The 22,800-nt window shown below is 48.2% G+C and overlaps 1 protein-coding gene across 1 annotated transcript; it reads left to right on the top strand.

Moving 5' to 3' along the window:
• Window positions 1-5,504: 5,504 nt before the first annotated feature.
• On the top strand, window positions 5,505-20,950 carry mapk4 (mitogen-activated protein kinase 4). The gene is given in 7 exon segments (XM_049004001.1): window positions 5,505-5,794; window positions 8,080-9,126; window positions 13,044-13,188; window positions 16,951-17,112; window positions 18,069-18,297; window positions 18,990-19,890; window positions 19,892-20,950. Coding segments are annotated over 6 exon segments (2,043 nt in total). The 5' UTR covers window positions 5,505-5,794; window positions 8,080-8,583; the 3' UTR covers window positions 19,955-20,950.
• The last annotated feature ends 1,850 nt before the right edge of the window (window positions 20,951-22,800 follow it).

Here is a 22,800-nt window from a genome sequence, read left to right as displayed (position 1 = left end):
AGAGAAAATAAACCTCGGGTTGAAGGCCACTCTGAGGGTCCTCCTCACAGGCCTGCGCACCACAAACAGAGGAGAAGCGAGGCGAGGCCCAACATCACCGAACTACTCGTTGTCATGTTCTCCCAGGGATGCAGGATGTAGCACCTGCTGATTGAGTTGATGGCACCAGGAAGGGGAACCAGAATCAAGGATACTGCAATCAAAAATGTGACAAGTCTACTGAGGATGGTATATCTGCTAGACACAAACCTTCAGCCAGGACCAAAGGGCTGCCATCTCGTAACATCTTTATTGCTTTTAGTACCGTAGCAGGATAGTTTCTGGACCAGAATTGCCTAAAGGAATGTGAAAACAAGGGTAATGGAATTGTATCTTAGATCGTAATGAAAATCCTGGTATCAGGGGAAAGGTTGCAGTTGAGTCATAATTCAAAGCAAGTGATTTGTTGTGTAAGTGCTTGTGTTCTGTTATTTAGTGTGGAGAGCAGAGCCTCGGAACATTTTGAATAATTATCACTCCTCCATTTTATTGAAGTGCGAAAATGTTAAGGTATAATGTAAGTGTTCCTGTGGGGTGCTTCCAGGTCAAGCTGCCTGGCATGACATGTGAGAAGTTAATTTTGTGTTATTGTGTAAAGGTATTCGGTGCTGACATATGTAAGGTAATATTTCTGAAAGATGAGTCATCATTCTTCCGGAACTGAGAGCTCTACATGTAAGTAAGGGGTCTAGATAGATCTCAATATGTTATTCACCACAGAAGGATGGCAGGGTGATGTCAGACCCAACCACATCCTTGGAAAGGCCTTCAGAATATGCAATAATTCTATTAATATGGAAGAAAAATATGTTGTGCTGGATGAAAGTGTGAGATGCGCTTCTAATACGTTTTCTGGAAGCATATCTTTAAAACATAGGTTCATTAGGGTACTATTAGGATTCTTCTTGTCCAGATTCCTTTTGGAGCTCTTCTGGGGATGTCCTCTTGGAAGGCGGCCGTGGAGCAGACCAAGAACATGCCAAAAGGATTATCTCTACCTCTGGATTTGGGAGTAGGTGTCACAACTCGTGGGTTACGGAGCAGGGAAGCAGGCAAAAGAGTCGGGGAGTTGGGTGAACACGGGGTTTAATTAGGTAATACACATGGAAGGACGTCAATGAGTGGACTACCTAAAGGCACACAGACTTAAATACACCAGACTATTTAACACAATTAGAAACAGCTGAAAACAAGGGGATTCCACATGAGGCAAATGAGGGGGCGTGGCACACAGGAGGATCGAACGAGCAGGACATGACAGTAGGAATCCCCAGAATGTTTCGGAACCTGTAACCTCCTGGGCTTGTTATCTTCATAGCCATCACATATACATCCATTCTGAGGATGGAAGGATGGGTGCATGGATGGATGGACAGATGGATGGATAGTCAGGCATTTCAGGTTAAAATTCTTATGGTAGTCATAATTTCTGGTCCAACATTTAAGAAAAAGGGATTTTTGTCTTACTATCAGGGAGAGAAAATGTCACGGTCTTCAGATCTTCTACTCTTCAGATCTTCTACTTTAATTGCGGTCTATCAGATCATGGTATGCCAAAAGTGTTAGACTATCAATAATAATCAGGCATTATACCATTAAACTGTCAGAAAAAAATCACAGTGATCAAAAGCCACCTGCTTTGCTGGTCCTTTGATATGAACTATTAATCTTATGCGTTACACTCTGTTCCTAGTGACACATTTAAAGGGAATGATGTGGGTCAGTAGTAGATCTTGGCAGTGGGCATCCACACTTTCAGCACATATCTTAAGAAATTATGTGCTATTATTTTCATCTGTTCATTCAAACGATCACAAGGTCCCATGTTTCTGAAGTGTCTGGTGGGTCACATATATAACTCATGCTGTCTTCAGAGACACAAGCACTCGTGGTGATGCTGATCACCATTTGTTTGAACTGTTGCCATCTGGTAGAAGGTACAGGGTACTCAAAATCCACACCTACCAGGCTTAAGAACAGTTTTTATCCCAGTACAGCAACCAGGCTGAACCAGACACTAAAGGACTCTTCCCACGGACTCTCACAAAGGCCTGTAACCCCCTAGTAGACAGCACTACCATATAGTATCTATTTTTACTAATTATATTTATTGACAATTTTATATTTTGTATTTGTTGTTAAATATTACATGTCCTGTCTTGTATTTTATTTGCACCACGCAATCGTCTTGTGCTGTCATGTACGATGACAATAAAGAATCGTATCTTGAACCTCAGTAAGTTCCAGGCTGTGTCCCAGCCCTGAACTTTGTCTTGGGGCTTCTGCTCGGAGGTGTGATATTTCTTCACACCGTGTTGATCCGTTGTGTGAAAGCACCCGCTGTCTCGCAGCTGTCAGCTCGCCAAAGTTCCGTCCGTTTTCAAGAACCTTCCACAAGGTCGAGTGGTGCGTCGGTGCCTTTAAGATGTATATGATCCCGGAGCCCCCGGCGTTTTAAAGGCAAGGTCAGCTCTGGCCAACTCACACCTATTAGCAGGAGATGGGGGGGGGGTCACAAGCATAAATCTGCAAGCTAAGTGTACATGCCGAATGGATTAGGCAGACCGGAGATGAAGTTACTGTAAAAGCTCATAGTTCGTCTGGCACCAGCAGTGGTTGCTAATGTCGCATAGTGTTATTCCTTGGTTAACATTTTTGGACTTCTAAGGGTGCAATTACGGCTTCGCTACAGAAGACAAGCATCGAAGTCTCACCGTTGATTGCCCCCCCACCCCCAGGACAACAAAAAGAAGAGACACAGTGGTGCTGGCGATTCACGAACGCTGTGGCCTGCAAACAATTTGGTTCGTGACCAAAAATTTCATGAAAAAAATGCATTGGATCCCGTACGAAATTTGGTCGACGAACAGATTCCTCGACCAGATTCCTTTTCTGTATATTAGTGTAGCACAAGGAAAACACAAGGTTGTCAAACGCGGAGGGAGATTTACACGAGCTAAATACACGCGGGGACCGGACCGGTTACACACAAGACATGGACAAACACAAGTGCGACAATAGGGAAATGCAACCGTTGGCATTAACAACAACACAAGGATTAAGGCCTGTTAATAAAGAGTGTGATTTCCCTGGCAAGCAAGTCTTCACTCTCTCTCTGCTCCCGCGATGCATCGGTCCGCCCATCGCCACACTATATCGTGTTTTTCTTTAAAGTATTTACTACAAAAACCAGAAGATTATTTAACAAAAATTATTATTTGGTAGGCTTGTGAACGAATTAATTGGATTTCAATGCTTTCTCATGGCAAAAATTGCCTTGGTTGGCGTACAAATTCGTTCGCGACCACTTTCCTGGAACGGATTGTGTTCGTGAACCACGGGCATCACTGTGTAACATTGATATCAGAAGTGGGAGAGGCCAGGGCCATGTTCTCCTTACAGGGGCAATTTGGTAGCCATTTGCTAAAGGACAAAGATGCTAGGCACCACTTTAAGGTCCCTTTGTGTGAGATATCAGCACCAGTCGTCCTTCTTTAGAGATGTCAATACAATACGTTTAATACCAAGAGTGGGTACACACATGTTTTATGGAAGTGTGAGAAAACCTTGAGACCAGTTGAGACAGATGCATGTCGGGGGAGCATTTACGTTACTATTGTTACATTCCCTCATTATTGTATTATAAAGGATGCTAGTATGATTACACTATAAGCGGTTAAAGTTGGCCCGAAATTTCTACAGCACCCCTGCCTGAGTCTGTCGTGCCGCACGCATGGATCAGTGGAATGACGCCACCTGGGTGCCTGAGCTGTGAGCTCAGCATGAATCACAGTTTCTCAAGGATTTCCAAGCCTGCTTACTCTGAAAGTCCCAATTAAGTGGCGGAATTTACACGTCGAGACCTTGGCGAGGTATTGAGATTAGTAATTGTGTTTGTTCATTTCCTCACTCTTAAAATTTCAGCAGAATGTTTTTTTCCGTCCTCAATTTAGATGCATGAGTGCGGAAAGCTAATTGGTGGGGGGTGGGGGTGGGTAAGCTTTTCTGTTCTGCGTTGATTTTTTTAGCGGGAAATTGTTACCTGCATGGACTGTGTCATTCGTGCACTGTGACCGGGAACTCACCAGGAATAGAGTAAATTGGAGTTTCTCTACTAAGAGAAGGCTAAAATTAGCAAGTGGAGCTTATTTGCGTGTTGAAAGTGGGTCTCGATGACAGGTTGAGTCTGCTGGTTGCCGGTGGTTGGGGAAGTGGAGCACATGGGGAGAAAGAGACAGCTGTGAGCTGCTTGTAGACTCCCTGCCAAAATGGGGAACAGCTCAGGGTCTGTACAGCATCCTGGTCCCATCTCAGCCCCAGCACACCTATATCGATCCAGTTTATGATGCATTCCATTTGGTTGTGGACCATGCCTAGACTTGTGAGACTGTTGACTGAGAGATCAGAATCCTAAAATGAAAGAGCATCGGTAAAATTAGACGTTCCACCAAAACATGTGGTCTAATGAATTTATCTGCAAAGAATATCACATGCTGGAGAGACGTCAGTTTAGAATGCATCACAGAACATGGAAGCCGGAACTGTGTAGATCAGCAGCACTATGATGATAGTCACCACTCTGTAAAATAATTATCTGACTGCTATGTCTTTTTTTTTTCCTGTGTGATCTCATCAATTATATCCTTCCCTAATTTGTCAGTGGGTGGTTTAGTGAGTTAGGATGCTGTGCTTGTAATCTGAAGATTATTGGTTCAAATCCCAGGGTTGGTGGCTTGATTTTACTGTAAGGCCCTTGAGTAGAGCCCTTAGCCCCTATCGCTGCATGTATTGTTTGAACCAGGTTTCTAAAAATGTACATTATTTTGGGTAATGGTGTCTGTAAAATACAGATATTGTGATTTTCTAAAATTCTGGAGTTGAAATGCATTTAACATATTTACAGGCGAGACAGTTTGTTTTGTTGGACAGTCAAAGTCTGATGCATGCAGCACGTTAGCAATAACGAGGCAGTGTTTTTACTTTAAGTTACTTTAAAGGAAACCACTTACATTGTGAGCATCCCTGACCTTGGAGATGAATTGCAGAGTTCAGTGTACATCACCTAGCTCTGCAATGCCTAGTAAGTTGCAGTATTCATTACCCTGCCTCACAAAATTTGGTATCGGAATTTTGGTATACCACTTTGCTTTCTTCATTTTCCGATGTGAAACTCAGGTATCCTTCCTGACATTCTTCAAGTGCTTATGGACCATGAGCGATAGGTAGTGCTGTTTAACACAAAGATCACGCAGCGGGAGTGAATTGCAGCAGGGACTTACGGTGTGCAGGGTTTATACCCGAGAAAATCCTGACACATCTCAAACCCCTAATTGCGACCTCATGCAGGCAGGTGCCGAGCACGCGGATGAATGACGGCTTCTGGCGTGACGTCATTATGGGGGGGGGCGCCGTTTGGGGAGGGGGAAGGGGGGTGGTTCCATGCAAGCAGAGACCGAGTAGGAGAATAAAGAAAGCGCAGGAGGAGGAGGAGAAAGAAAGAGGCCAACATCACCCGAGCGTCCGGCTAGCGCCGAGCCTTCGGATATCCCGGGAATCATTGGTGGAGGGATCCGAAGATCCCGCAGCGGTGCAGCCCGCAGCACCTCCCCTGAGCGGATAAACCCAAAGCCTCGGCGGCGAGATCAAATCCACGATGCTGCTACTTTTCGCTTGAAAGTGGACTTATACGATGCAAGAGAGGACGTCCTCCTGATCGCACGGCTGACACTGGAGCGAAGCGCAGGGCTGTATTATGGTAAGTGCTTATCGGTATCCCTGTCGGGGCTATCTACTTATTTTTTACTAAATACACGGGCCGAAAAAATAAAAAAATCGGGTATCGCTGTATTCGGCACGGCTTGGTGTCCGATCCCTAGCACGGTGCAGCGAATCGGGGGGTTTTATTAATTTTGCAGCCGTTTCGCGCTGAGGTTTGACAATCCGCTCCCGCTGTGATACGGGCGTTACATTGTATGCACACAAAAGGCAGAGCCGCCGGAGATCGCAGTCCAGATGCGAAAGGACAAAGGGAGTCCTCCTTTTCAGAAATGTGATATTAAGGCAGCTTTGACCCACCGCCGTCGCGGGTCGATCCCTAGTTCCGTTTTTTTTTTTTTTGGTCTTGCTATGAGGGACCGCCGCTTGATCTAGCGAAGTTGCATTTACAAGGTTTGATTTGGTAAAGCTTATATAAAGGGGGAACGAAACGGGGGCCCGCGTCTATATGAGGCTTGAAAATGCATCGTTTATGAAAAGTTGTACTCGGATATTGAATCCTGTTTGCCGGCGCGCTGTGAGTGAATATCAGAAGCACAAAGGAGGTAGTGTACCCTTCTGGGCTGCTCCACTTCTGCGGAGCCAGCTGTGCCCTATATCCCCCTCCTACTTCTCATACCGACCGGTTGATGGAAACCTGGAGGTTCATCCTGCAGGTGGTCCACTCAGTGTCCCCTGAGCTGCCCCGCGATATAATTCCCCATTCAACTTATTGCTGACTTTGAAATCATTATTTGCGCATTCGCAAACGGAATGTCGGCTTCCTGCCTGTTTGCTCTTCTTTATTTTACATTATTCAGACAGGACCAATGGGCCTAAGTCCCAGTCCCAGCAGCGATGTACTGGAAGCAGTATGATGCAAAAAAAAATCTTTTGGAACATTATTTATCCCCAGTGCTACTTGACGTTTTAAATGGGATAAGCATCCGATAAAACTAAAACCAGATCCAATTACTGAAAATGCTTTTTACATAGGGTGTAAGCTATTGATTTGCCAATCGATTTCTTTGAGAAAACATTCGTTTCAACGCTCTTCAGTGCTGTATATTGTGACATAATTTATGACATGTATAATAGCCATAAACTATTATGCTATTTAGAGAAAATATGTCTACAGTAACATTATCATCCCAGCCTGTAGCAACAGGATTAGTAATTTGTTGTCTTATAATGCTGGATAAATCTACTGTCATCTCTGCTTATTCACCGGTTTATTGTTACATGTTGTTTTCCGGGAGCCTTTTGCTGGTGAAGGCTGAGGAGCTGTGTCTTCAGACTGCGCGTGCACAGGCGGTCACACGGTGCACCCTTGTCCGGCCACCCGCTGTCCCATCCGCGCGTACCCGCTTGCCCGTCAGCGCGCTTCCGCGCCGTGCGCGCTGTCTGGGGAGAAGGGAAGCAGTGACCGGCCGGTCGGAAGTCATGCCCGACGTACTGTGAGCCTCAGTGCTGCTAAAAATCCCCACATCCCTCCGTCCCTCCCGATGCACGCCGCCTCCCGTACGGCTTCATGCTGGAGCGGTCCACCCGTTTGAGTTTTTCAAGGTAAACTGATTTTACCGGAGTACATTTAAAGGGCACTCACTGCAAAATTCAAATTTACACTAGTCGCTTAACGGGGATACATTATGTAAGTGATTCTGGGTGATTCAGCGTCTCCGAGAACTCGCCTGGGTCCGGCCGGTGGGACGCTGGATGGGTCAAAGCACGGGCAGCCAAGCGGGGTTTTAAAGCCGGTCAGTGACAAGTGTCATGCGGCTTTTCCCGGACCGCTGTTTGTCTCATATCCGCCGCGAACAGCCGTGAGTCGCGTAAATACAGATCAATAAGCAAGTGTGAAGTCTGCCTTGGAGCGTTTCTGAGGAGCCATCTCGGCGGGGACGGGGACGCAGTCCAGCCGCCCACCGCTTCGGATGTGTTACTTTGGACTATGAGCCACACAACTATATTTATAATGACGACCGGCGGAGACGACTGTATCAGATCTCATTCACAAGTGAATGACGTAGCCAGTTCAGTTGTAACAATCCTCTCATATCACTGTAGTCCATCCAGTTCTAGCTCTTCTCTCAAACTGATGTAGCTGGTCCAGCTGTAGCCCTTCTCTCATACGATGTAGCCCATCCAGTTGTAGCCCTTCTCTCATACGATGTAGCCCATCCAGTTGTAGTCCTCCTTTCATACTGCGGTAGCTGGTCCAGTTCTTTTTCTTTTCTGTGTCTTGTCAATACATCTGATTCTTCCTCTTTCCTTCCTGTTTGGCAGGGCAGACATAGTGGGGACATTGAGGGACCGAAGACGGATTGCTGGGACCTGCCACACCTACTGCAGGACTAGAAGGAAATGGCCCAGAAACAGGGGTCCACCATGTTTGTTTGGACAACCTGCGGATTTGACCGGGAACAGTGAGCTGTCCTTCGCCCGATGTGGGAGTGTCCAGGGAAGGTTGTCTGTGTTGTGTCGCCATGGGGACCCCCACCCAGGGTGTCACGTTGGAGAATGGGGACGTGAGGGTCTTTCTGTGCTGAGGCCCCCAAGGATACATGACCATACCCATGACCTAACTGGACGCCATTTATTTATTTTTGAGGAATTCATTGATATATTGCTGCAGTTCTTTACATATATAGTTTTAGGTCCTATTTATGTGTCCCTGAGTTAGCAGGCAGTTGCTAAAGTTAGCTTTTCACCGTTCACCGCCTATGGAGCTATTTGCATAAGCCACTGTGCCCCCCCCCATGCGATGACACCCCAGGCCATCTGTAAGCCATGGCATCGCATCCACCCCCCCTCTTCCTCCACGACTTTGAGCTGGGCGGGCGTTTCGTGGACCTGCGTCCGCTAGGCTCTGGCTCCACGGGGCCGGTGCTGTCAGCCGTGGACCGACGCAGCGGGCAGCGAGTGGCAGTGAAGCGGCTGCCCATGCGTGACGCTGTGTCTGTCAAGCGGGCGCTACGCGAGGTCAAGATCACGCGGCGCTTGCGGCACGACAACGTGGTGGCTGTGTACGAGGTGCTGGGCCCACGGGGGCAGGCGCTGCGCCCCGGCGCCGTCTGCCTGCCTGCCCTCTATGTGGTGCAGGAGTGCATGCAGATGGACCTGGCCCGGCTGCTGGAGGACGGACCGCTGCCTGCCGGACACGCCACACTGCTTTTCTACCAGCTGCTGCGTGGCCTCAAATTCATCCACTCGGCCAATGTGCTGCACCGTGATCTCAAGCCCGCCAACATCTTCGTTAACGTGGACCAGTTGCTGCTGAAGATCGGCGACTTTGGTCTGGCCCGCATCGTCGACCCCCGTTACTCGCACAAGGTGAGACTTGCATTGCTCTCCTCTCCATTAAGGGGGCATTTATGCTGTTATAATTGCAATTTCTTTCAAGATCAACAATATGGTTATCTATCTGTCTGCCTGTCTATGTCTTTCTATCATATTTATCATCTGTTTTATCTATCTATCATCTATCTATCTATCTGTTTTCTGCCTGTCTGTCTCTCTGCCTGTCTGATCTTCATTGGGAGCCACATGTACACCTATGTACACTTGCCCTGTGATTGTTCTGGCCCTGTAAGGGAGGCTTCACAGGGGGGAAGAGAAGTGATATGATTGTATTCTGCGTACCTGTCTCTGATTGGCTCTGTGGGCATCTTTTAAGTAGTGATACCTATGCCATAACACTCAATGATGACGATGAGATCATTCTGTAGCGGAGACTCTGAGAGTATTTTAATTACCCCCGATTAGGCCGAGAGCACCATGCCATGCGGAGGAGCTGCAGATTCGATAATCTTGGCTGCTCACCGCCACGCCTGCAGCCGTCTGTCTGACTGTTTGGCTGGAGAGGTAGCCAATATGAAAAGGTCCTTCATTAAAGATACATTTGTCCTCCTGTGATCCTCCTCTGTAACCATTGCAGAAGATGGGAGACAGGGAAACAGAGAAATTGCGTTCATCACTGACGGACTCAGTTACATACATCTTTCTGCCCATTTGGGCAGCTATGCCCCCACCCCCCCCCCCCCAGACTACGACGGCTGCCCACTGACCCTCACACCTTTTTGGGGGGTGTCATTTGTCTGGCATGTCTATCAATCCATTGAATAGTTTGCAAGACTGTTTTGTCACTTTGACGAAAACGTGAGTGTTCAGATGAATATAATTGGCCGATTAAAGGGGCACGGTCATATTACACCCACATGAACATTTAGATGCAGCTGAATAGCGATCAGAGTGGCCCCTCGGCCAGAACATGGGAGCCGCGTCGGCCCCGGGAGGTTAACGTGCCAATTCTCCGCCGCATTGTGAGGGCCTGTTACAGGACGGACTGGTGGGGTAACCCGAGCCCAGTCCCACCGCCCTTCAAAGGGGACCTTTGTCACTGCAAATGAGAGGGAACAGAGACGAGTGGAGCCTGGAGCCGGACATGGAAAGCAAGGATGGGAGGGCAGCGAGGGCAACAATATGGAGCACGGCCACACACATGCGTACAAACACACTCACACACACACGCACAGGTTAGGTGTCTATATCTTTGTGGGGACTCTCCATTCATGGACATACCCCTAATCCCAACCAGCTCCACCATGTATCTTGCTTGTACCTGCGTACTCACTGCGTACTGCTCTATTTGTACACGGCAAAGAGCTCGTACTAAAAATACAGGCTAAGGAAAGGGGAAGCCACACCTTCGAGATTCAATCATATTACAGACGCACTCTCATTCTCAACTTTAATGCCTTGAAGTTGTCTATTGAAAAATTTACAACAAACTATTTAATGATCTCTACAGGATATTCAGATGGGAATAGATATTCTATACAGAAATATCACATACATTATAAGCCAATTTAGTCATTAATGTTACAGTAATAACCCATCATTGTTTCTTCAGTCACCTCTGTTCATTTTCTCTTTTTCGTCTCTCCTTTTCTCACCACCTGACTTTTAACGACTTGCCATTTTGACAGGTGACTGGGGGGGGGGGGTCTTTACCACGGCATGACAGACCGGACCATTTTTTCCATCACAGGGAGGGGAAGTAAAATTTTAAGGTAAATGAGGAAGGTAAAAGTAACAAGCCTTCATGTCGTTCACGAATACTATATAAAGTTTTCGCAAATATGTATTTTTGACAAATTATTCCAGTGGCCCTAATTCCAACTATGAGAACCTTAACCCTCACCCAGCCCTAACCTTGATCATAAGTAACCAAACAAAATACATTTTTATTGCTGTCATGGATTTATATAAAGTTAAGGTTCCCCAAGAAATGTTCCCTTAAGGATTGGCCCCCACAATGTGATGTGTACATGACAGGACACAGACACAGACAGACAGACAGAGACACAGACACACACAGACACATACAGACAGACAGAGACACAGACAGACAGACAGACAGAGACACAGACAGACAGAGACACAGACAGACAGAGACACAGACAGACAGAGACACAGACAGACAGACAGAGACGCACACAGACAGACACAGACAGACAGACAGACACAGACAGACAGACAGACAAAGACACAGACAGAGACGCACACAGACAGACAGAGACGCACACAGACAGACAGAGACGCACACAGACAGACAGAGACGCACACAGACAGACACAGACAGAGACACACACAGACAGACAGAGACGCACACAGACAGACACAGACAGACAGACAGAGACGCACACAGACAGACAGACAGAGACGCACACAGACAGACAGACAGAGACGCACACAGACAGACAGACGCACACAGACAGACAGAGACGCACACAGACAGACAGAGACAGACACAGACAGAGACGCACACAGACAGACAGAGACACACGTTTGACGTTATGGGTGATGCAGGTCAGTCTGTCACCCAAGCTTTTTTGAGCTGCTTCTCTGTTCACTGCCCCCATTTCACATGGACACCTGGACCTCCATTCACTGGAGGGGGGGGGGGGATCTCGCAGACAGCCTCTGATCATTGCTTACCCAATGATGCTGGGTGAACTGGCCCAGGCGGGCAGCGAGTGAGGGGGGGGATACTGCTGACTAACACTGTTAATATAACATTTATCACCCCCCACGCCCTCATAACCCTTTAGCAGTGACGCTCGATCGCTCACTCAGCTAAGACAAAAACCCCGTTATCTCCTGTTGTCGACATCCTCTGTCCAGTAACGAAAGGCACCATGGACGATGTCCGCCCCCCCCCCCCGGAGGCCTTGTCTGTATAAATTAGGCTGTGCCGCTAACTGTGCCGGTCCCTGCGAGCCTGTTCGCCTCTTTCCCCGTGGGAGCGATACACACCGTCCGCCGGGCCCCCGTCCACAACCACTGTGTGCTCTTCTTTCCGAGAATGTCGCATTACGAATATCCTGCTCCCACACCACCCACATCCTCCCTTTGCCTGAAATGTCCTACCCCCACGCCCAGCTGAAATCCCCTGCCCCCACCCCCCTCCCCACCTGGTTAAAATCTGGCCCCATGCCATGCCTCCCCCTGTCTGAAATCTCCCACCCACCTCGAGGAAAGGAGCCCTGTCAGACCTTTACTAATAATTCATCACATGGAGATTCAGTCGAGTGGGAGGTGGGCTCACGGATTAGGAGGCAGTTTTGGGGTGGGGATGGGGGATGAAGTCCGGGGGGTTTAGAATCAGTTGGCACTCCTTAATCATTAAACGGCACCCAGCCAGTACTCTTCATTTAGAGAGGGAGATAGGGAGACACGGGCGGGGGGTGCGGGGATACACTCCCCACACACTCTTCTTATTCCGAAGCCGCTGTGTGACACGCATTCGGCGGGTCGTCTCCTGGGCTCCTGGGCAGACTGTGCCAGAAATATTACAGCAGGATTCCTCATAGCGCGTCCAACATGGAGGAGGCCCGAGGATCTCATCATTCCGGGGCTCATTTGTTAAAGGATGGCATGGAGCTGCTGTAACGTCACACTTTATAAATATTTGCCTGTGATGCAGGTGGAGAGGAGGGTGAGTGGTGCAGGTGTGATCTCCTTCTGAAGCTACAGTGCCCACTGGTGTCTGGGTTTTGGATCCCAGCCAGTCTGGGGGGCGTGACACCTCCCTCGCAGTGTTGGGCGCTACCCCAGCCACATCCGACAGGGAAGGAAAGGGTCTGTCCTCTGTGTGCTGCACTGCATTGTGGGTAAAGGCAACAGGGGTGACAGGGTTTGATCTCCTGGTCCTCCGTGTGTCACTCACTCGCTCTCCCTCCTGCCAGGGATACCTGTCCGAGGGGCTGGTGACAAAGTGGTATCGTTCGCCTCGGCTGCTGCTCTCCCCTAACAACTACACCAAGGCTATCGACATGTGGGCGGCGGGCTGCATCCTGGCCGAGATGCTGACTGGACGCATGCTCTTTGCAGGTGGGGGCAGGCTGGCAGTGTCCTTTCTGAGAGTGGATTATTTCAGCAGAGTGAACCGCTGTCTGGACAGGAAGGAAAGAGATCCGCACAGCTAAATGACGTGTGCATGTGTGTGCGTACCTCCACTGCTGAGTCGTGTGTGTGTGTGTTTCTGTGTGCCTCCATTACTGAGTGATGTGTGTGTTTGTGTGTGTGTTTGTGTGTGTGCCTCCATTACTGAGTGATGTGTGTGTGTTTGTGTGTGTGCCTCCATTACTGAGTGATGTGTGTTTGTGTGTATGCCTTCATTACTGAGTGATGTGTGCGTGCGTAGATCCATTGCTGAGTGATAAGAGAGTGTAGTGTGTCTGTGCTTTGTACTGAGTGATACCTGTGTGTGTTAATAATGTGTGTGTACTTTCTCACTGAATCCATGAGGGAATCCAGTGATTCATAACTCTCAGGATGCTGGTTTGAATCCAGGGAGAGCCTTGCTGTCACACCCAGGAGGACGTTTATAAATGATCCCAGTGAAATCTCCAGCCCTCTATATATATTCAGATAAGAATCGAAAGTAATTTTGCTGAACAATCGAATATTTTGTGAAGGTGTGAGTGTATCAGGGAGTAATGGACACAGGACTGACACAGCATAAGTAAACTTCCGTACTTGAAAAAGTCACAACATGTAGGTTAAAACACCTTGTTTGTGCATTTTCAGTTTAATTAGGAACGTAATGTTTACATGTTGAAGGTATTAGATGAAACTTAAAATGACCAGATAGCCTGAAAGACTCAATAAAAAAAAAACAATATTGTTATTAATTCAGTTTTAGTCACTGGTCACCTGTTAGTTTTCATCTGGTTTACGCAATTAAACCTACCTGGTCCTCTTCAGCGCATCATATGATTTGAATTATGAGATGTCCTTGATTAGGGTAGGAAGTGAGAGTAATTAATGAAGAGCTCAGCTGGGGAGAAACACAGTTGCTCTGGCATTTGGAAGTGCTGGATCAGCCTGCTGGTCCTTCAGATGGGGTGGGGTGCCTTTGAAGGGGGGGGGGGGGGGGCTGAGGGTGCTGTAGTAAAAGGCTCACTAATTAGCTTCACTCTGCTTACAAGCACCGGCCTCCCACACAATCGATGTCTGCTGCATTCTTCGTCAATCCATATAGATCAGGGGGCAATCACTGATCTCTCCCTCCCTCTGTCTGCTTTTCTCTCCATATTTCATCCTTCCCTGCTTCAGCCGGTCAGCATACCTAACAGGCTGCTCTCACATGATCTCTCATCGCCATTATGGATTGTTCTCTCGGTTTATACAGTCTTTGATAAAGGCGGTGATTCAAACCCGGTGCTCTAGCTGATATAGTGGCCTTTGCTGTACCGGCCTGTCTAGAGACCCTTTGGGAGCAGAACCCGGGGGGGGGGGGGGCTGTGTCACACCCGGGTAACGTTCACGCCTACTAAAGGATCACGGAGTGTCTGTGGCACTTCCCAGGGTGTGCGAGTGACCTGGTGGCTTTTAGCGCCCCCCCCCCAGTGCGGTCCTGACCTAGCCCGGTATGGCGTCACATTAAAGTTTTGTGGGAAGGTGGTGGCACAGGAGGTAGTGCTATCGTTCGGCGACCTTGCACGCCAGCCTCTGCCACCGGTGTATGGATGGGTGTGTGGATGGGTGAACGTGAGGCATGGATTGTAAAGCGCTTTGAGTACTCGTAGGAGTAGAAAAGCGCTGTATAAATGCAGTCCATTTACCATTTAAAGTCAAAACTCACACACGTAAATATGCCACTCGCGAGCGCAAAAGTGAAACTCGCGAGCGCAGGACGAAGAGCTGCGTGCGCGTTCATCATAGTACGTATCACCTTCTCCAATGTATTTTTCTCCTTCTAACGTCCACACTCGCGTTCTGCTGGGGGGAGGTTTTGACAGTTTGGGGGCGGAGTCACGCCGTTTCTGACAGCGAACGCGATTGGCGGATGAAGTATGGTTTATGTATGTTATAAGTATAATGTCACCGATTCTCACTGCCCCCTTGATGTTCCCCCATCAATATAAACAGATACAGTTACAGAATGGAGCCACACACGTTATTGGGATGCTTAGGCAGTATTAGCTTCAGCATCTCCATACGGTACAGTAACGTTATTGTGTGTTACGAGTTTCCATAGCCCATACATAATTTCTACACCTCGTCATGCAACCACTTACAATGAGTATTACTAACGTAGTTGTAGCATTTTGTATCGAAGCTTTCAGTTGCTATTTGAAGGGGTTAGTTAAACTATTCTGTTCTATAGTACTTAAATCTGCAATGTAATGCACCTTGGGGAATTGATTTACAAAAAATATCTTCACATGGGGACACACTGAGTCTCCATGGTGACAGGTATTATAAACTAGTTCCAGATAAATACTTTACTGTAATATTTTTAGTGCTGACTTTATCCATTTAGTTTAAGTTAATAATTTAGACAGCATTTAGATGACTTGTTAAACGCAGATGCAACTCAGGTTCAGAGAGGCCATACGTTAACACGGGGGGGGGGACAGGCACCCCCAGAGACAAGGCAGCAGACAGGCCAAACAACAGAAGTGGTCATGAGGCAGGTCCAGCTGACCACGCCTGCTGCCTCAGGCAGTTCATGCGGCAGACTGGACGAGAATATAGCCAGGTTTGAATTTCTTGAAAATTTAAAGCAATGAAGAAAAATGATTAATTCTTTCCTATAATTTGATTTTTTTGTCAGGTGAAAGTCTTTATGACCTAATTTGTGTGTGAGAAATATGATGATTATTGGTCTCCATTTCGACTTATAGCCTGGCCCCGCCCATCAGGCTTACCTGGCCGCTGCATGCATGTTCTAGGGCTGAGTGGATGGGTACTGGAGTGGCTGTTGGAAGCGCATAAAGCCGGCTACCCTCTCAGAGGGCTGTTTGGGAGTTTCATGATGAGAGAGTGGTAGCGATTACAGAGCCTTCTGGGCGTAGGTGGGGGGGGAGTGAAGTCTAGGAGTCGCTGCTCTAATATTAAAGGGGCACAGTAATTGTTTCCCCATGTACCTCCTGTTTATCATACTAAATCAACTTAATTTTGTTTTTATAGAAAAAAGAACATTTTGTGTTTTTTCTTTTTTTGTGGCTAGGTGTCAGTTTTATGCCTATATCTTTGTCTATGTGGGGCTTGTCTATGACTCCCTCTGCCTATGTAGTGTTTTCTATGACTCCTGTTTATGTGGTGTTTGGTTGTGACTCCCTTTCTCTATGTGATGTTTGTCTATGACTCCCTCTGCCTATGCAGTATTTTCTATTACTCCTGTTTATGTGGTGTTTGGTGACTCCCTCGGTGTGTGTGTGTGTGTTGTATGTTCGCTACTCCACTTGTCTATACCAGGGATGGGCAATTTTATCCACCAAGGGCCAGTGTGTATGCAGGTTTTTGGGAAAACGTTTTGGTCAGCTGATCAAACCCAGGTGCAAGGACTCTTCGGCCAATCAGTACTCTAAATCTGTTTAGGGAGATACCGTGCAAACCCACATACACAGTGACCCTTTCTGGATGCGATTACCCATCCCTGGTCTATGTGGCGTTCCACTGTGACTCCCTCTATCACTGCATAGCCTTTCTGCTTGACCGTCTCTCGGACTCGCTCTGTCTGTGCATATTGTCTTGTCTGAACGGTGTTTGGCTGAGGTTCTGTACACATTTTGACAGCTTTTTTGCTGAGACTCACTCCACTCTGACTCCCAATCTGCCCGCCTCCACCCTTCCGTCCCCCAGGGGCCCATGAACTCGAGCAGATGCAGCTGATTCTGGACACGGTACCGGTGTTGAGAGAGGAAGATCGACAGGAACTACTGAAAGTCATGCCTTCCTACATCAGCCAGGGCTGGGAGGTCAAGAGGTCACTGCGAGAGCTGCTGCCCGAGGTGGATGTGAAGGGTGAGAGATTCATATCAATCCATAAAAGTGACTATTCAGTTCAAATTATTCTACTCTAGGCACAAGGTGCAAAAATGACTTTGCATAAAATCTACAAAACACAGAGCAAAATTAAATTTCATTAGTGATGTGGAACACAAACAGTTACTGAGCTAGACTTGAACCTAAAATCTGGTTCTTGTTACTAGGACATAGTTGTCTTTGCATATTACCCATGAGTACTTAGCCTGGATTGTTTTAGCAAATATTCATTCGTGGTCAAATGAAATTCCAGTGGCTGTGATGTCATAGATCCATGGATTTCCACACTGTAGCATCCCCAGTAGCCCCAGGTGTCAAGTCACTGGACTTTAGCAGTGAGGGAGAAATTGGGGAGGACGAGTCAATCCAAACAGGCCAGGCAAGAAATCTAGGGCCTCAGACAGGGTCCTGGATCCCAAGATTGATCTAGAAGCAGTTGGCTCCCTTATGCCCCAATCCGCATGAAGCTCATGAGTTTACTGCGGAGAGCCTTAGGCTGCAGAAACTGCAGCTTTCTAACTAGATCCCTCGTTAACTCTGTTTAATTAGAAAAAAGCAATAAAGCATCATCCTCAGCCCTGACTCGGGGGAAATCTGCAGTTATGTATCTGCAGTTATTTGTATTATGTATCTCATTCCGTAATTGTCTTGGAACCTCGGAAGTAGGTGGAAAATAATGATAGGATTCTCGTGTTATGCAGGCTCCAGAGAAATGTTTATTGCACACTCACCGGAGCATGACGTGTCATCAGCAGCTAGGGTCATGTGACGCTCACAGAAAACCCTCACACCTACACTCACACGACAAGTCACATTTACCCTGCAAGCGAGGTACGCGCCCCAGGGGGCTCTCAAAAGCCGACCGCTCTCTCCCGTTAACAAGAGGCAGCCAATCATGCGAATCTCGTCCTGCCTGCTTCATGCTCCCACTTCAGCGATCGACTTCCTTGAGCGGATCCTGACCTTTAACCCCGTGGACCGCCTGACGGCAGAGGACGCCCTCTCCCATCGTTACCTGCGGCAGTACTCCTGTCCTGAAGACGAGCCCACGTCACTACAACCTTTCCGCATTGAGGACGAGCTGGATGACAGTCTGGTTACTGGGCAGGACTTTGGCTATGCCTCACAGTGGGGGAGTGACAGCCAAACCGCACACTGGGACAGGTATGTCCACCAGTGAGATTGAGATTAACATGCCTCAGGCAATTTGCAGACCTTTATATATATAGTATATAATAATGTGATTTATCTGTTGAGTGCAGCGGGGCCTGTAATGTGATTGGTTCTATTTCTTCTATCTCCCATGCTGGCCTATTATTTCTTCATTTGGGAAAGCTCTGATAGGCTACACAGCATGCTGGACACACCCACTAGCAGTCCTTAGCAGGGACTGCAGAATGAGTCACTGCTTCATGCTGGTATCTCCCCTGGGAGTCCCAGCACAGGATGTGGTGTTACCCTGACAACGGGGCAGAACGCACACCCCAGGGCGTGCTGTGTGTCCCGCGACAGAATACTGGGGCTCAAAATACAGGTGACATTAGTGGCGGGTGCAGAGTGTGATCTGGTTACAGATGAGCAGCGCCTGGGTGGGGGGATAGCCAATCCACATGCAACTCGGTCATTATGCCATCACGCTGTCCTCCTTAGGCGTTTGGCCACATCCACTTGTGTGTGTGTGTGTCTGTGTGTGTATGCATGTTAGTGTGTTGCAAACTGCAAGTGAACAGGGAGCTACTTCCTTAAGAGACTGAATCAGCGACCAAACCTGCTTCCAAACAAGGAAAGTGGGTCGTGGGGAAGAACAGGCTCTGCTGCACTCACCTCTGTCTGTCCTCCCCGCCCCACTGCCACAGGTTTGAGGCCAGCCTCTCGTCAGAACCCAGCTGGAGGCAGTCGGGCCAAGGGGAAGGAGCGTCAAGTTTGGGGGAGGAGGGGGAGGAGGTGCAGAGGGACCCACGGGCGGATCCTAGGCCTCCTCTGGAGGAGGCGCAGGTGGATCCCCGCAAGTATTCCCACAGCAGCTCCGCGGAGCGCTTCCTGGAGCACTCGCACTGCTCCCTGGAACGTGCCGGGGGCAGCCACGGGGAGCTGGACTGCGGGCGCTCCTGCGACTACAAGGTGGGCTCGCCCTCCTACCTGGACAAGATGGCATGGCGCGAGGGCAAGCCGCAGCACTACTCGGAGCCTAAGCTCATCCTGGACCTGTCGCACTGGAAGCAGAGCAACCAGCAGCCAGTGGGGGGTGGCCTGGGGGAGCCCCCGGTGGAGGGTCCGGCAGACCTCTTCCTGGAGATTTCTCGATGGGTGGAAAGCACACAGTCCCGCCTGCACTCCCCCACCCCCAGTCCGCTTCAGGAGTTGCTCTCCCTACCCAGGTCTCCCCCACTACCTCTGTCACCCACCCTGCACCCCCTGACCCCCACCCATAGTCCAGTTCCTGAGCACAAGCCCCACCGGAGCAAAATCAGCCCTCGTTCGTCGTCCTCCTCGCCCCCTTCTCTGTTACCCTTTTCCCCCTCCTCCCCACCTCCACTCTCCCCCCGAATCCCTCCTACCGCCACCTGCCATATTGCTAGCCCCGCCCCCTCAGAGACAGTCTCGTCCCAAGGGGTGGAGTCACAGTTTGACCTGGATGCCTTCATCTCTCACGCCCTCAAGCTGTGCGGACAGACGGAGGAGCTGGAGGATAGGGGGGACACGACCAGGCCGGTGGACATCAATGGAGTGCCCAAGCTTGCAGACTGCCCCCCGCCCCCCCCCCTCAACCCCTGCGCCGGAAATGCTCAAGGCACAGGACTACCAGAAGGAGCACTGGTAGCGCCATCACATGGACACCTGCTCCCTCTAGGGACTGAGTTCCCCTGCTTTGAAGTGCTGCAGCAGTTGGCATTCACCATGCTATTAGCCGTTAGCTAACATCCACTGGGCAGGACACCAGTGAGCCCGCCCAAGGGCAGCTTACTAGATAGCCTTCTTCTAGATACCAGTAGCCTTCCCATGGACACCAGCAAGCCTGCCCAGATTTCTTGGTGCAGATTAACTCTTCCACGTCTTGGGCTGTAAGTGACAGTGGCTCGTCATTGGGGCGGGATCCTCACAGTAGCTCGTGGCCCTCAACAGGTGTGAGGAACTGCACATATGATCATTCTGAGGCACGGGGGTAACCTTCAGTTTCCAGACTGGCATTGAAAACAAGCATAACCAGGACAGGTTACACACAAGAACTCAACAGGCGTCTTACAGTTTTGCATAATCACCCGTGGAGGCTTTGTAGGAAAAATGTAGGCAGCTAGAAAGGTATAAAGTTTCCTGGGTTATAGTATATCGACATAATAACCCATATTTTTCATTGCTTAGAATGAATGCAGTGGAAAAAAACAGACCATGACCATCTGAAGATCTTGTTTCTTAACAGGTTCACAACAGCACTTGAAATAGTTCCAGGTTTCTTGGATACTCATTGTGAACATCCCCTTGGTATATTTGCCACAGAAATAAGCTGGTAATAACTTGCCCCTTGACCTTCATGACTGTTTTGGAAGACTGTTCTGGTTCCGGTGGGTGGAGCCTCATTAGCAGGTGGACTGTAATGGCACGGGCAGCCAGGCATGTTCTGGAACTGACAGCGCAAGCAAGGGTCACTTGTAGGATGGGTTTGCGGGGTTGTTTCGATCTCTTCTAGTGCTTCCCCCTATCGCTGGGCTCTCTCACCAACAGCATGACGTATGTGATTGTACAGATGCTGTTCGTTTTCCTGTCGGTTTGAGTTTTCTAACAGATCGATGACGTTTAATAAAATTTGCCAATGGCTTAATGATGCTTGTGTTGTCTATCTCTAGCCGCGTTGCGTTTCAGAAGTTCCTCATTCTCATCTTTATCGGGGGAGATTGTGACCCAGATAATTGGCCATGTGCCTGTCAGGGGATTATCACTAAGCAGATAAAATCTCCTGGTCTGAGGACTAGCCGCACTCTGAGTGATAGCATCACGATGACAGACCTGACTAATCAAACACCCCACGTTGTGGGGAATCTCAAGTGACAGGCATAGCTAATCAATCATTGTGCCAGTTATCCTGCCTTTTTAAAACTGGAGAATACACCTTCACATCCAGACAGATTATAGCACGTTTGATGATTACTAAGTGAGACGGTTCAGTTGAAACACACCCACCAACCGGCAGCATTGTGTCCTTCACAGTGAGGCTCTTTCGAGGTCTGTAGCCAGGCAAGGGGGTGTCAGGGCTTGTCACCTGCAAAGAGGACCGTGACCAGGGTAGGACAGCAAAAACAGAAACTGCACAAAGTTTAACTGAAAAGTGCATGAGGGCTGCTGTAGCGTCATGGTTATTAAGAACATTTTAAGAACATTGTAGCACATAGGCTTGGGAAGACATACAGCTCAGGGTGCCGAACATCAGAACGACCAATAAACTTTACTGAAGTTCTTTTGTATCATTGCTAGCTGTTAACAAGATAGCAGGCATGAAAACATAGGCTGGAAACTAGGCATGGGTGCCCTGCCATACATGCATACTGACACTGCATTACCACCAACAGCCAGTGGAGGTGCTGAAGCAACCTCAACCCACTTCCTTCTGGTACAACTGCAATCAGTTGAGGTTAGCGGCGGCTACTAAGTCCCAGGAAGGCTTATATTTATTTACCTTGCAAATGTTTCAATCCAGCGACATACACTTGAGAAAACAGGGTCAGTTAGTCACTGGTGCCATTGAGGCTATGGACAGTGCTAACCCCATAAGCCGGTAATAAGGAGCTCAGAGACAGACTGCGACCACAATTGTATGAGGATATGGGAACCACTGACTCTGAGTGACATCATACACACAAATCAGTCTTTAACAATGATAATGCGCTATTAAGTTCTTAAACATGAGAAAATGCAATATTTTCTATTGACATCTGTAATTTAATCAAACCGGTAAAATAGACTTTCACTATTAGATAGGTTGAATGGTCCAGATGGCAACCTATGTATTTTAGTGGGCAAAAGGTGGATTTTTTTGTGATTACATGTGATTTTTTCCCTTTCAAATAAAGTCAAATAATTCTCAAATAATTATAAAGCCAGGTAAATGAAATGAAACATACTTCACTTACGATCTATGTGATTTTACGACTGTTTCCAGACCGCGGATTTGGGGCCACGACTGCACTGGGTTTGCCTGGGCTGACTTATGACCGGATCGACCTACGAGATCGGAAACAATCGAAGTCGGCGATGACCTATATGAACATAGGTGGAAGAATGTCAATAAATCATACCACGCAACTGATTTTATAAAGACACATTACTTTAGTTCACTTTTCATTTATTTCAAATTTTAACTAAATTCATTTTAAGCTCGATAACGTTTGGTATAGCTCAAGGCCAGCGCTTACGAGCTCCCGCAAAAAGGAAGCACCGACCGAGGGCCTCGCTCAAGGGCTCAGCAGTGAAATCACTCTGCCGACCAGGGGATGCAAACCAGCGGCGTTCCGATCACAGCATCCCTGCTTCGCACTGTTCCAGGACAGGTTGCATTGACAAAGGCATTTGCTCCTGCATATTGTCCACCTGTATGAATGGGTGAAAACTGCATGCTTTTTGAATAAAAGAAAAGTATTTGAGATGTGAACATCTGAGTATTTTAAGTTGTACTTT

The sequence above is a fragment of the Brienomyrus brachyistius genome, chromosome 2 (assembly GCF_023856365.1).
Source record: "Brienomyrus brachyistius isolate T26 chromosome 2, BBRACH_0.4, whole genome shotgun sequence".
Classification (NCBI taxonomy): Eukaryota; Metazoa; Chordata; class Actinopteri; order Osteoglossiformes; family Mormyridae; genus Brienomyrus; species Brienomyrus brachyistius.
Note: the sequence above shows the minus strand (reverse complement) of the source record. Positions and strands in the feature narration are given on the sequence as shown.